We start from the raw sequence: 15,142 nt of genomic DNA, 5'->3' as shown, positions 1-15,142 counted from the left end.
ATCGTCTGTAACGTTTTTGAGAGTCTATGTTAGTATCTGATGATGACCGAGGCCTCCAAGCTTTCTCCGGCGTAGCTATGGTTTATAAAAATGTGACAGGCTACGGTTCTTTACTCATGTGGTTACAGCTATGACTTTACTGTGTGATTTTTTTTGATGGCAAAAGTGCATAATGTTATCTTTAACGATATTTTTCTTTGAGGAATATCAATCTGTCTGTAACAGCAACAAGAATTAAGATAAAGAATTTGCAAAAGTGGCTTCTGTGAATATGTTTTGATGGATGCCCCCCACCCACATTTAATTTGATTTCTTCAGATTTTTGTGTCTTGGTAAAAGAGTGAACGGACAGGGGGGGTCTGATGAATAAAGAATGTGTACATACCCAGAAGCAGAGCAAATGCCAAAAGACAAAAGCCAGTAGACATTAATTGCCAGCAATTACTGCTGATGCAAATGGAGGGAAAAGATGAAAACACTTACATTGCTATTATATACTTAATGACACCATAATTATCAGAGACATTAAAAAGAATGTACAACATAATGACAATGAACATTAAAACTTGTTTCTCAACATCATTGACATTTAAAAAAAAAAAAGATGTAAAATGTGTTAAAATTATTTCCATGTATGAACCGAGTAGACATTGAAAACTACAGCCTGTAATGATGCACTTCTTTATAGATCGTGTATCAGAGTTTTGAAAGGTTCAAAAAAGGTTTTGGGTTGTCTAATTTGACCTAGAGATCTCTCATTGAAGAGGCCGCCTTTATGTACAAGTAAACAAGAACAACATTTAAAAAAAAATTGGTTTTCTGTTCAGTGTTCAGCGGAAATAAAAATGGTGAACAGTGACTCATGCTGGTTTCTACAAATCAACACCAAACGACGCATCCTGTTTTGGGCTCATTATTCCTTTTCCCCCCTTCAATGTTAGATCATCCGCTTTTTTAACAACTAAGGAGGGACTCCTGTAAAGCAGGATTAGAAGATAACACCTGGCAGACAGGCCCGTTATTGTCAGTCAGATCACATCAGTCCCGGCGCGGAGTGACACCGGCGGACAAGGACGCAGCCTATAGAGGACAGACTGCTCGGTGGACAGGAGGGGAGGGGGACACGTCGCGCCGAGAATATGGCCCACCTGTTTTGGCACGGTGATGGAATACTTTGACCTAGAGAGAGAGCCTGAGATTTATTAGACTTGTCACAGAACGGAAAAGGCTAAAATATCCTGCTCATGTTATGCATGAGATGGAAAAGACAACTGTCCATTTTAACTGATACAGGAGGGAATGTCATGACTGGATAGACTGTAACATCTTATTCTTAACAAATCCTCCAGATAATTTGGGACTAAAATCCACAAAACAGTGTTCAACAACTAGAGAAATACACTTGGGTGTGAGAGAACATTGATACCACTCTCATGTCCGTCCATTATTATATACAGCAAAGCTCTACAACAGCAATGAGTTAACTCATTTCAGCACAAAGACTGGAAACACAAGGAAATTGCTCAAAATTATAATCTGCTGTTTGATAGGGGGGTTATGTGCAGGACTATTTTTTAGCTGGAACTACTTGTGGAGACTGGTGGAGAATTTACTGGTCCCACTACTGCACTTGAGTAATACTGGTAGGCTGATTTAGTTTTGCACAGAGGTAGACTCAGGTAGAATGGTTTCTCTCTCTCCCTTTCCAGTCTCTGTTTTTAACTAACTAACTAACTAACCAACCAACCAACCAACCAACCACTGGCTGCAGCTTTAAATTTAACCGACAGTTGTGGCAGAAGTATCAATCCTCTGATCTAACTCTGTATTCCCTAAAATGTTGAGCTATTCCTTCAACATTTCACCTTTAATGTGAAAGTGTGCATGCGATGTTGAAAGGAGTGTCCTAACAGGTATTTGAACAAGATGTACAGTAGATGTACAAGTGTCAGAGACGAATGATGTCCTCAACGATGTAAAGGGAACATCACATTTGGATTATTTAAAAGGTTTTAAAAAGGATAAGTCTGGGGATCGTCTACAGTCAAACAAATTTCAAAAAATTTCAACACTAAAACTATCAATTTATCATACTTATATTGCCTATGTAGAAAAAAAACGTGTAGATTCCTCTAAACCAGACCTTCTATATTAAAATCCATAAGTGAGCCACAGTGTTGTGAGAGCCTGCATGTTTCATCAGGTGCCACGAATGCTCACTAGAACATCAAATGTCTATTAGTCCACGGCTGACCTTACAAAAGTACTATTTATTCTAAGTAAGTGTCCAGCTCTAATTATTATATCATACAGTCATTTTTTAGATGTGAAATTGTGATCCATTTTTAAAGATGTACTTCTTTAGTAGGAGCAAATGGACAAGAAGTCCCAAATGCACAGTTTGACATGTGACACTGATAATCAAGCACAGGGTCTTTTAACATGGAAATAAAAGTCATTGTGAAAAATCTTTGAACAGATCAGCCATCTCTAAAAGTCAATGTGTAATCTGTCATTTTTACTTTTATTTGCTTAAAGTCATTTAATCTTGTTTGTAAAAAAAAAGTATTATACATTTTGTATCTCTTGAAGATTTGTCCCCCAGGTGGTTAAATAGCTACAGAAGCATGGGAACCTTTCAAATAAAGTTTTTACATTTTCCCCCCAAAAAACGGGACAAATTGTGTCCCGGAAGAGAATTTTTTCCCCCTTGGGGACATCTGATGAAAAAAAGGACAATTCTGGGAAAAAAGGGACAGGTGGAAAACACCATAAAGCAGTTCTTCCTCCGTCGACCACTATGTTACATGCTCAAGAACGTAGGCGCTGATTGGCCGAAGAGGCGTCATGTGCATCTGCGCTCGATTGCTCTGCCTCAACTACCCGGATGTTTGTCAACGCTTAGTTCCAAACTAATAAATTCAATTTCAAATTACAATTCAGATTTTCAATGCAATGATTCAAATTGAAATTACATTTTTTTAATGCATATATTTAAGTTGAGCAATTCAAATTCAGTTTCAGTTTCCGGTGGCACATACTTCAGCCCATATAGTTGGTATTAAATCTATGAAAAACATTATTGCTCTCCAGGTTTACTGTTCCCTTGCCATAAAGCCCTGAGGACTGGGAGATAGTGTTTTGAGACTCCCCCCCTCCCACAACTATAAACCCAGGGCAGGTATGCTCAAGCCGAATGTTCACCCTTGGCTTAGATTAAAGAGGATCCTGATAAAACAGTTCAATCATAGCAGCACTGCCTGGTAGGGATCGCATCTAATTACTGCAACTTTGACCTCAGCAGCCACATTGTTTTACTAACACAGAACTACTCTGTAGGTTTCACAGTTTCCATTAACCAGGAGAACAGCAGCAATTTCACTTTATTACCTTCTCTCTTTTTGTTGTGCCCAAATGTCAAGGCGTGCCTGACTTTTTCACAACAAACACTCCGTGGCATCAGTTTATTTTGAGATGATTTCACCTCACATCTTCCCCAGGGCAGTGCACGGCCAAAGATAAGAGATAATAACGCCATCCGTTGATTGCACAGTCAAGCCAAAACCATAAGCTCTACTTGACTGAAAAAGGTGGAAGGGACTGAAAACTTTTTAAATTCCTGGATGGATTAAGAAAACAGACCATAGTCAACATGACAGAGCTGGAGATAACCTTTTAAATGTCCAGGCTGGACAGAGACACACAACTATGTTGACCTCGATAGGATTTGATCACATAAGTCATCGTCTTGTTTTTAAGAAATGCGATTTGAAAAGACCAGTAATACTGCAGACAGACAGAGCTCGCATCTGATGATTTTTGCCATTATTGATAAAGCTGTCAGCTGTTTTTTCTCTTCTTAGCTGATAAAAATGTCAGAGAAAGAGAAAATACCATTTACAGATTCCAAAGCCCAAGGTGACATCTTGAAATGACTCATTTTGTCCAACCAACAGTCCAAAACCCAAACGTATTCTATTTACAATGATGTAAAATAGAGAAAAGGCAACAAATCCCAACATCGGAGAAGCCGGAAACAGAAAATTGACATTTTTAATTGACTTAATAATCACTGATACTATACCACAGGTGGTACGTGACCTCCCTCTAGAGGTACATGGAGAAATCTGTAATATTTTAAAACAAATGAAATAAAAATAATTTTAAAACATGAAAATACTACAAAATTTGGAATGGAAGTAGACCAAGATGAATGCTTGAATGTTATTTCAAATAAGGTTTCATTATCAGCCACAATCACGCACGTATAATTCATCCATTAGTCACGAGCTCAAACGTGACAGCGAGATAGTGAGTGAAATTAATGGTTCAGACGGGGAATATTTGTTAGAGAAGTGCAGATAAGGAGCGCCACCTTCCCCACCAAATAAACGCTGGTACTTGAGCCAATTCTGTCCGGTAGTCAGAACAGCCAATAAATATTATTTAGGAACAAACCTGCCTATTGAGTACGTTTTCTGGGAGGTGGTACAAGGTGTAAAAAGTTTGTTGATAGCAGGGTCAACACAGGTTTTTCCAATGATACCAATCAAGGTTCCATTTAATTTATTACAGCAGAGACTTCAGAGTGAACTAAATCTACAAAACAAGCAGCATCCCTGACTGTTTCAACTGAATGGACCTTGATTTGTGTCCGTGTTTACCCTTTCAGTTTCAAGTCAAAATTGCTCCCAACTGATTAACAGACTTAACCTAATAATCAGCTATTCTTATTAAGTATTAGGCACAAAACTGTGGACTGCTAAGCACCACGGAGAGCGCCACTTCCTCCAAGGGCAATCTGGGGTGACGGTGTTGAATATGACACCAGCTGTTCTCAATCAAAGTAATGACTCCGCCACATGAGAATTTTGCTCCGGCTTCCTTTCTAAATTACGGATTGGCTACTCATTTGAGAGAGAGGGTACGTCTGCTCGACTTCCAACTAGTAGCTAACAACCTCTCATGACTGCGCGCTTACTAAGACTTGGCTTGCTTTTCGAGCTGACACCTGATTCGTCAAGGAGGCACTAATCAGCTTCCTTACTTCATAATGTCATATTACTGCAGTTGCATCTGAGACCTTGACACCGTGGTCGTGTCCTTCATGGAAAAAGAGCAGCACGCCCAGCTGGTGGCTAATCGCTGCACAAACATGGTACCCTTAAATGACTCCAGTTGAGTAAACCTTGTTTGGTATCAGCGAGCAGACACCTCACAGCGGAGCAGATTTATTATATCAAAACAAAATATGTACAGAGTTGATTTTTTGGCAACGAGGCTCTGACCCTGCCACGTCCCACAAGCACACACACACACACACACTCAGCACAACAGAAATTAGGGGAGTGGTGGTGATAGTAAAAGTCCTCAAAGGCAAATTCTATACAGAGCCAGATGACAGCCATGTGACTGTTCCCCTGGCTAAGCAAAATCAGGCGACAAGCACAATACAGACTACTGTTTAATGAACTTAGATGAATAAACCGAAATCCAGCAATCCATCTATGCAGCTGCAAGATAAAGAAGAAGAAAAAAATCATGCTATGCAGGGGATATTAATTCAAAATTATATTTTGGAGTCGTCTCTGAACTGACGAGCAGATGGAAGATGACCACCAGTGTACTGATGAAGCTTAAAGGTCGGCAGTGCAGCAGCATAATCCATACAACAGGAGGCTCAGCACTTTACATGTAATTATGATATTAAAAACAGTAAAGCAGACCGTCTCATAAACCGGCTGATTTAAGGTGATTTATTAAATGCGTTGCAGACATGAAGTGTGTAGAGAAACTGAAGATTATGACCGTCACAGCCATGTTAAGTCAACGCTGCAGCGAATACTTCTGTGTATGTGCAAGACAACCAACCGTTTTTGGAGTCCCTGAAGCAAATATACCCAATACAAGAGAGGGAACAGCAGCACAACACTTCAGGCTTAAATATGAGTATTCATAATTCATTATTATGTAAATCAAAACCCCATAATGCACCTGCCAAACAACCAAAAGACAAATGGAGCTCAGAATAGCAAGTGAATGCTGCACATGTTGTTTGCAGGCAGCAGAATAAAAAAAAGGAAGAAATGAGCAGCCAGCAGATGCCAAGACACCAAACATGAAGAGCAGTTAGTGGAGTTAACAGGCACATAAACCTATGAAAGCCCTAAAAGGCCATACATACATACATACATACATACATACATTTTATTCCACCCGTTTTCTCGTGATAACGAGATAATTTCCTCAGTTTTCTTGTGATAACGAGATAATTAATTTGAGATCTCGAGAAAACAAAGCGATAGTCTAGTGTATTAAATAAAGTGCGCCCATATTACAGAATGTATGGCAAATGCATGTAGTCCATGATATGGAGCGAGCAAACCTATTACACCACTGTAAAATCCCTTTGATCCATAATTTGTGACAAAGGTTTGTACACTTGATCTCAGGACCATCCTGACTGTTCACTCACTCAGTATAAAGCATATTTACTGAATCATTTTGGAGCAATTCATCCTCAAAGTTCATTATTTTGACTAAAAGGGCATTATGTCAATATTTACTGTAAAATCTCTTATCCATAATTTCTGACAAAGGTGATACACTTTGGCTAATCCTCACTCCAGTCCTGAGATCAAGTGTACAAACCTTTGTCAGAAATTATGGATCAAAGGGATTTTACAGTGGGTAATAGGTTTGCTCGCTCCTATCATGGACTACATGCATTTGCCATACATTCTGTAATACGGGCGCACTTGATTTAATACACTAGACTATCGTTTTGTTTTCTCGAGATCTCAAATTAATTATCTCGTTATTGTCATAAAAATCAGGGTTCCACAGCTAGTTAGATGTTTTAACTTATACGATGTTTGTTCTTATATTACATGTCCTTAGGGCACTTCCCTTTATTGCTGTTTTCCTGAGACTGGCAGGGTGAGGTAAAGTTCAGGTTAATGTATGAATAGAGGGATTTCAGAACAGAATGAGTCAGGGACAGGTCAGAGAGGTGACATCTAGATTGGGGACATACTGGCTACCGATTAGGGGATGTGTTAAAGAAAACTGTTTAAATGCATTATATGCAGATTGTCTGTTAACAATTTACAGAGGTTGACACAGCCCATTTTTAGGAAAATGTATAAGAACCAACTGTCAGAGCTCCTCAGGGAGCCTTTTTCTCTGTAACCTCTTTTAGTGTGTTGCACTGTGAAACGCTCCTCTTGTACAAGAACAATAAATCCAACTTAAACTTTGATGTTTTGAATCAGATCCTCCTTATTTAAGGGGTTTTCTTTAAAATTAGGGCTTCCGTATAAACCACCAAACAGAGACGCACTTTATTAACTCACCTGGCTGGAGAGAGGCAGGGTCTTCCAAATGTTGCACTTAAAAGCAAGTTTAAGTTGAACTCAAGCACAGATATCCATCCTCCAAGTCGTCCTGCAGAGACAGTAGTATATTTCTGGCAAAGCAAACTGGATGTCTGGCAGTGTTTACAGAAACATTTAAACATGCCATGTTTTAAAGTGTGTGGTAAATAAAAGAGTTTCACCTCTGGCCAACAAGATGACACCAACTTCTCAGCCAGTTCCCTGTTGGCAGACGCAGCACAGGTGTGGACTGTAGACCTTTCTGACAGCGGCCATTTTGACACAGGTGTTGCCAATGATGATGATTAAGGCTGCGTCCCATTCAGGTTGAACCGGGTCAGGCTGCTGCTGCTGCTGCTGCTGTGGTCCCTCTCTGCTTTTTCTTTATGTCTATACTTTACTAACAAATATAATCACATAAATGACAAATTCAGGCTATTTTTTATATATTTTATTTTATTTATTTGGTGTAACTGGAGAGTCCCATTTCTTCCCCACATGTTGTGAATGCAGCCCGATTTTAGCTTGTGAACTGTGGCAGGCAGACATGAGTTTTTTTTTTCTTGTGCTATATTTGTTAATAAGAGACTTCTGCAAAATGTGAAAAAATGTTTACAGGTTACACAGCATAAAAAATAAAATAAAAAATAAAAAGCACTACCTTCTACACACAATGTTAAAGAAATCTTGCAAAAGATGCCATCACATCTTCCTTTTTCCACCTTCTCATGGATTTAATGTCAAATAATGTAAATTGAGTGTTCGCATAAGAAAATCTGCCACACATGCATACTGCACTTTACACAGTCTGTCTATTCTCTGTACAGTCTCTCAAAGACTAAATTCTTTATGAGGTTTTAGATTTACATATTGCATATCTCACTGTTACTTGGTTTTTATTTTACTGTTACTGGTTTTATTTAACTGTTATTTATACATGTGTATATATAGTGTTATTGTATAGGTGTATATTGTTCAAGTTTTGTTTTCTTACTGTCTCACTTACCGTTTGGGAGCTGCTGTAACAAAAACAATTTCCCTGCAGGGATTACTAAAGTATTTCTGATTCTGATTCTGAAAGTAAATTTGGGGTCATTTCTGCAGACCTTTTTTTTTCAGTCTTCACCTTTATTTGCAGCAAAAAGCGTCCAACAATCCAAAGTACTGTAATCCCAATATACAGAAGTCCAAACAATGACAAACCCGAACAAAGAACACATGGAGAAGCAGAGAGAGACAGAACAGTGGACTGGATGAACAGGATGTAGACGACCTGACGAGGAACACAGAGACTTAATATGCAGGTATGGTACTGTATGGCATGATAATGAGACACAGGTGAAATGAATCAGGGTGGAACAGATCATCTAAAGTGGTGGGAAGAAACGACAAAGGCAGGAAGAAAAAGCCACATGGAGAGGGGAGAGTTACCAAAATAAAAGCACTTCACATCAGGGTTACAGTGGGCTGGAGATGATCCCAGCTGGCATTGGGAGAGAGGCAGGGTACATCCTGGACACGTTAGAGTCACCGATAAACCTATGAACTGCAAACATGCAAACTGCACCCAGAAAGGCCTCAGCTGGGGGGTTCGAATCAGGGGCCAAAATGATATTAATAATCGTGAAGTTAAGGCCTGGACAGTGTGATTTACAGTGAGCGCTGGCATCCAAATTCTTTGGCACATTTGTCGTCTGACACACCTCCATGAATTATAATGCTGAAAGTGACAGAGTAATCACCATCACTTGGTAATACTGGAGACGAACCAAGACAAACAGGAATAAAAAATCAATAGTCTTCCATCATCAGTGAATCAGGGAACTCGAGAGACTTCTTTTTTTTTTTCTTCTGATGCAGTCAGTGCCACCAACCAAACCGCAGACTTGTGTCATGTATGACAATCAAACTGATCATGATGTAGTGCCATCTGGTGGTCGAATTAAGTGCATTGTGCCAATTTACGCAAAAAAAAGACAAAGTCAAGGTCTCCCCTACTTTATTCAATTAATCTCAGGAATGTTATCAGGACAACAAGGAAGGGAAAATGAATTATAGGACATATTTATAAGAGGGAGGGAACACGCATTGACACAGACGGCGCACAGTGCACATACAAATGCACAGTGATTTGACTTTGGAGGCAAAGGCAGCTGCTTGTCATTAAATAGTCCTCAATTTAAAAATCCAAAAATTAGATTCCAGTTTTGAATGATGAAATAATTAATCTAATTTGTCCAGGTGCTGTTGGTTATGAAGAAAAATACATTTTATTTTCAAATTATGAAACTGTTCCAACCCACGTAGAAGAAACTTTTTGGTTTTGTTTGTTATATTAACGCTGAATTTGCTGTGGTTATGTAACCAAAAACAAAGGTTAATAAGGCAAGCATTCAGTATTTATATATGTTTTCTATCATAATTTCTCATTCGGTTGCTGCAGACGTCATAGCATCCCACTCAGACACAACACACTCATACATATCTGCATTATCATCAAAATAACCAATATATGTGGCAAACCGGCCCAAAAACAATAGAGGAAAAAAGCCAATGCAGTGGATAAATATACATAATATACATATTTTATATTTGCAAAAGTCAGGACAATGGGATCAGAGTTGGACCAAACCAGACATCGGTTTGCCAGCAGTGAGTCAGTTTCAGCACAGCAGTCGCTCTGAATATTTTCCAGCACATCCCTCTCCAGTACTTAGCGATGACCTCTGCTCACTTAACCGTCATTGTGAAAAATAACAGCCAGTCACACCTTGGAAGCGCCACCAGCCCTCAGACTTTAGTGGCTTTCTGGAACTTTTTCCAGACACGGGGGTGATCAGCCAGCCAGTTCACTTGAAACCATTTGCAGTTTACAGCATGATCATATTCACAAGTGTGTTTATATGAGGAGGAAGGAGAGCTGTCCTCAGCTCTTTATCAGCGCCGGTACCAACAACTCGAAATTGTTGGGCCGAAAACATTTTTGGTTTGAAGCTGATTCACACTTTTTGAGTTCAGCGTCACACAATCTGAAATGGAACAATGACAAATTCTCCTTGCGGTATTTGAAATAGAGCAAAAAAAAAAAAAAGGATGTTTGTCATGTGGAAACTTCTCGACATCTCTTTGCTCACGTTCATAAATCAATAATACGTGTTCACAAATTCTCTTTTTACGCTTTGTCATCTTTGAGTTTCAGGTTGTCTGCACTCCATATTTTCCCCCCAAATGTGGCACTTTTTATGTTTCATTTTCAAAAAGAAGAAAAAAAAAACTGCCTTTTCCAAAAAATCCAATTAATTTGATTTTTGCAGGAAGAAGATCATGAAAGGATAGAAGAAAAGACAGATAACACAGAAACATTGCATGAATATAATATAATGGAAAATATATTGTTTTAGACATATATAAACCCAACAAAATAAACTATATCAGAAAATAACTATAACAGACCAGATGCATTCTATCTTCAGGCCTCATTTCTATTATTAGTACAAGTACAACTTATACTGTAACAAAGATAATGCTGCTTAAAACCAATGACAGTTTTAATATTTACAGACAGAGTCCATCATATACTTTTTTTTTTTAAAAGATTATTTTTTTGGCCTTTTATGCCTTTATTGATAGTACAGCTGAAGATAGACAGGAAGCAGGAGGCAGAGAGAGGGGACGTGGCACGCAGTAAATGGCCGTCCGATGCGGGATTCGAGCCGGGGCCAGCTGCAGCGAGGACTATAGCCTCCACACACGGGGCGGCCACTTAACCCACTACACTACCAACCACCCCAGTCCATCATATACTTGTTATGTTCTGAAGATGTTGCACCCATCCTGACTTTTCCAGTGGAACTTTGTTTCTTCAATCTTAAATGTATTCATCATTCATTTGTCATTTTGTGACTATATTGGCTGCTGCACAAATGGCAAAAAAGAAAAAGAAAACTGCACCAATGCGTCTACGTTGAGGACAGTTTATCGTATCCATCGTCAGCGTCACTAAAAACAGCAGCGGCAGAGGCAGCAGCACTTCACAAGTGTACGGCCGTCAGCCACGAGCGCTACAAAATTACACAGTACAGTGTATCCTTGAAACCACCTGTCACCTCCAGAGCCGTCTGGTTTTTGCCTGACATGCTGGAAGTGCACACAGGGCATGTAGGTTCTCCTTAAACTCAGAGATCAGGTCAAGATGCCCTCTGAAAGTCTGAAACTGTTGCTTTGAATGAGACATTATGTCAAATCTTCACTCGTACTATGCACTGTATAGGTGCCCTTCATGTACACAGTCACTTCATCATCAGGTTTATAACAGCATTATAATCTACAAAAGATGGCAAGCTTTCTCCAAGGGTGTCTGCAGCTAATAAGTGTACTGTTGAGTATAAACGAGGATTATCCAGAGTAGCTTTTTGGCAAGCTGCATCCCTTTTCTTTACATCCTTGTTTAAATGCACACGGGTAATGCTTGAAGAGGGAGCACAAGCACCCTGAACAATGTCACACGTCCAAGGACAAACCTCTTCATATCAGGCTGATCCCAGGAAAAGAGAAAAATGCCACATTACTGAAATGTTCGTTTGCACTTTGAAACTTCACAGACTTTAGTTTGTCTTTAGTTTAAACTGTTTGGATTGTGTAATTAATACACCTCTTCCTTTTTTTGTATCTTTGGATTCGTTAGGTAGCTCTGACTAGTTTTACATACAGATTACACGATAAGCCGCTTAAACAAATGAGGGTTTATTGGGATGCATGCAATATATGTATGTAAAATATAAAACTAATCAAATCAAAAGTTAATGCGACCCAAACCAAAAAGATTAGAACTTATATCTGTTTTTTATTTTTGTATCTTGCTTGTGTTTAAGGCACAAAATTCACCCAGATTCAGGTCTGCGTTTTTGGTTTTTAGACTTTCAGAGAGTAATTATGTTTAGCGGAGGCAATCAGGCAGCGGTTAACAATAGGGCACTTGCAAATTGTAGGTTTAAGCTTCACAGACAAAAAGCACCACAAAGGCAAACGCCAGACGCAGGAAGTCACGAAATTTATCCTGTAGAGAACAATGCATGTATACATACCGCGTGTGAAAACATTCAAATGCACAAAAGATTATCCAGGTCTGTTTTTTATTTTTATTTTCTGGCATGTTGTCCATCTTTAAAATACACTGAAGATTACTGATATGCAATTTATCATCTTTTTTTTTTTTCACGGTACAGTGAGACCCTGATTCCTGTGTAATGACACCGTTATAGGATTACTCTACAAAACACAAAATAAAAAACACATTAGCTGGCATACTATCCTTATGAAATGCATCATCATGACCACTTTGCAACAAAAAGACAATGCCCATACAGTCCTTTAAAAAGATGCACGATTCAAAAAGGGGGCCGACGTTCAATCGACTGATTCAAGCCGACGATAAAATCAAGTTAAATGCGCTATTACACAGGAATCTGTTAAATATCAAAACAAACAAAAAATATTAACAGAAATGCTCTTTTCACAAGTGTAGCAAAAGACAATTTATCATAGATATAATAGTAACAAGTAACAAGGCCTAAAATAAATGATAATCTCTTGCCATTCTGTCATAAAAACCTGACAAACACATGAAATCTCAAGAGGTGAGAGTGACAAAGACTCACATTTTGTTCCAACAAGACACTGTACAGCTCAGGGGTGGAGTCGTGGGCTAAAAATGGTCGACAGCTTTTAAAATTCTGCAGATCAACACATGCGCCCCCTCCTCCTCCTCCTCCTCAGGAGCTCATGGAAAGCCAAGGCATTATAAAAAAAGGTAACGTAACTCCTTGTACTCAAAGATGGGGGGGAATAAAGTCATAGCTTCAGAGGACTCTTTTAAAAAAACTTACAAAAACAAACTAGTAAACAGCCAGAGGAGCACAATGTCCCTGGTCTAATTTTATTACGCAGACGTCTTTCTCCTCTGTGGCATCCACCCGCCGCACCAATCCAAGGGTAAGTTCGAAAAATAGCCTTATGTCCAAGTCGCACAGCAAGACGATAAACAGTGAAGAATTGACCAGAACTTCAGTGGATTTCTCTGTGTTTTTTTTTTGTAACTTCATTAACAGAGAAAACACTGAGAAAATTAAAAAAAACACAATTTTTGTAACAAAGGAAACTTCCAGTCTGATAATAAAATGCATCTAACTTTTTTTTTTTTTACTTAAGATTGGGAGATTTCCATGCTTTAGTTTTGATGACTGATGATTTGTCCGTGCCTCCTCTGGGTTTTGCAGTCTACCCCCCCCACATGCAGTCTTTGTCCACGTCTCTGCAGCATTTGTGTACGTATTCCACACAAGATACAGACTTTAGCTTCAGCTGGGTGGATGATACATATGTACAGTAAATGCTTAAAACAGATCATTAATGTTAATTGGTGACTTTTACTAATACTGAAGTTGTCAAAAAACACTATCATGTGGTCACGGGGAGGGGGGGGGTCCCGGCTTAGTGCATAGCTTCCCCCACAAAAAGGCAGAATGAATTCAGTCCATAGAGCGAAGGCTGAGTGAAGAGTCATACAAACTTAAAATGCTTTAGCACCATAGAATACCACTTGTTGGCAAGCAAAAAGAACAAAACTCCCATAGGCAGCATGTGCTGGATGTCTACCAGCCTTTTTTTTTTAAAACCCTCCGTTGTCTGTGATACAGTGTGAGGGGAATCAGTTTAAGATAAGCCACAATGTACAGACACTTTTCCTTTTCCTTCATGCTTAGTGAACGGACGACGAGGTGTCCGAATATTTACGACTGAAGCTTCAATGCGCAGATCCTCCTGATCAATCGGTCTCTGATGTCATTGATAGCCAATCGGGGCAGGTTCCCTCTGAGCACAATTTTGCCATGATGACTGCCCAACGCTTGAAGGGAAGAGATTTGAGCCCAGAAGGTGAAGGAAAAAAGTTTCTGATTCTGATCATCTTGACCCAAAAGCTTGATTTATGCAGAGGGCAGGAAAGGTAAGAAGAGTTGTGCTCTTGGGACTTGGCAAGTTTAGGAGTAAAACTTGAGTGGTAGCAGCCAAATGAAATCTTTTACATAATCGCCATCGTCTTGAGTCACTGGAAAGGCTTCCAGCTGGGACCTGTGGCATTTTGGAACAATGTGACCCTCAGATGGTATTTAAAAAAAAAAAAGAAGAAAAAAAAAAGGGACCCGATGGATTGACGTGTTGGGACTCAGACGCAGGTGCCTTGATGTGCCGGAGGATGGGCTTTTCGGTTCTTTAAAGCCTGGGACTTGTCCTTAAAATCTGTTGGTTTCTGCTGTGAAATGTCTATGAGCGCGCTGGCAACGATGATTCCTAAAGAAGGGGAGAGGGAACAAAACAATAAAACGTGAGGGGAAAGTGTAAAAATGACACAACAGGTATTTCTATAATATTTCTTATTTTATATGTATTTATTCCAGTTTATTCAGTGGTGGTACTAGGATTAATTGTATTCACTTGTAATATTTTGATGGCTGTTTGTGACTTTTCTTAAACATGGACTTGATTTTTTATTGAATTCAGTGAGTCAATGTGTTCTGCACAACGCTACACATTTGTCTGTCGGTAAAATACTAGTACAAACACAAACTAGGCTGAGGGAAAAGGTTTACACTGTTTCTTTGAGAATGTGAATAATTCGTAGATTTGGAAGGTTGTGCTCATTGTTGGTGTGCAGTGAAATGTCATTAACCGACCATCATAATTATATTAACTCAAGTAATTAATTTAGA

The 15,142-nt window shown here is 39.1% G+C and overlaps 1 protein-coding gene and 1 long non-coding RNA gene across 5 annotated transcripts in view; both read right to left on the bottom strand.

Moving 5' to 3' along the window:
• Nucleotides 1-7,741, bottom strand: part of LOC113747860 (uncharacterized) — a 106,874-nt gene extending 99,133 nt beyond the window's left edge. For 2 of the 4 annotated variants that reach the window (XR_003463961.1, XR_003463959.1), the window contains exons 1-2: nucleotides 7,559-7,741; nucleotides 7,356-7,446 (exon numbers count right to left, since the gene is read on the bottom strand). This is a non-coding gene — a long non-coding RNA (uncharacterized LOC113747860). The remainder of the gene's footprint in view (nucleotides 1-7,355; nucleotides 7,447-7,558) is intronic. The other 2 variants (XR_003463962.1, XR_003463960.1) reach the window with 2 other exon arrangements.
• A 4,750-nt stretch (nucleotides 7,742-12,491) lies between these two features.
• The window catches only part of atrnl1b (attractin-like 1b), a 57,332-nt gene continuing 54,681 nt past the window's right edge, over nucleotides 12,492-15,142 (bottom strand). The window contains exon 29 of the mRNA XM_019264783.2: nucleotides 12,492-14,723. Within this exon, the coding sequence (XP_019120328.1) occupies nucleotides 14,599-14,723 (125 nt within the window). The 3' untranslated portion in view covers nucleotides 12,492-14,598. The remainder of the gene's footprint in view (nucleotides 14,724-15,142) is intronic.

This window comes from Larimichthys crocea, chromosome XVI, assembly GCF_000972845.2.
Source record: "Larimichthys crocea isolate SSNF chromosome XVI, L_crocea_2.0, whole genome shotgun sequence".
NCBI classification, from domain to species: domain Eukaryota; kingdom Metazoa; phylum Chordata; class Actinopteri; family Sciaenidae; genus Larimichthys; species Larimichthys crocea.
Note: the sequence above shows the minus strand (reverse complement) of the source record. Positions and strands in the feature narration are given on the sequence as shown.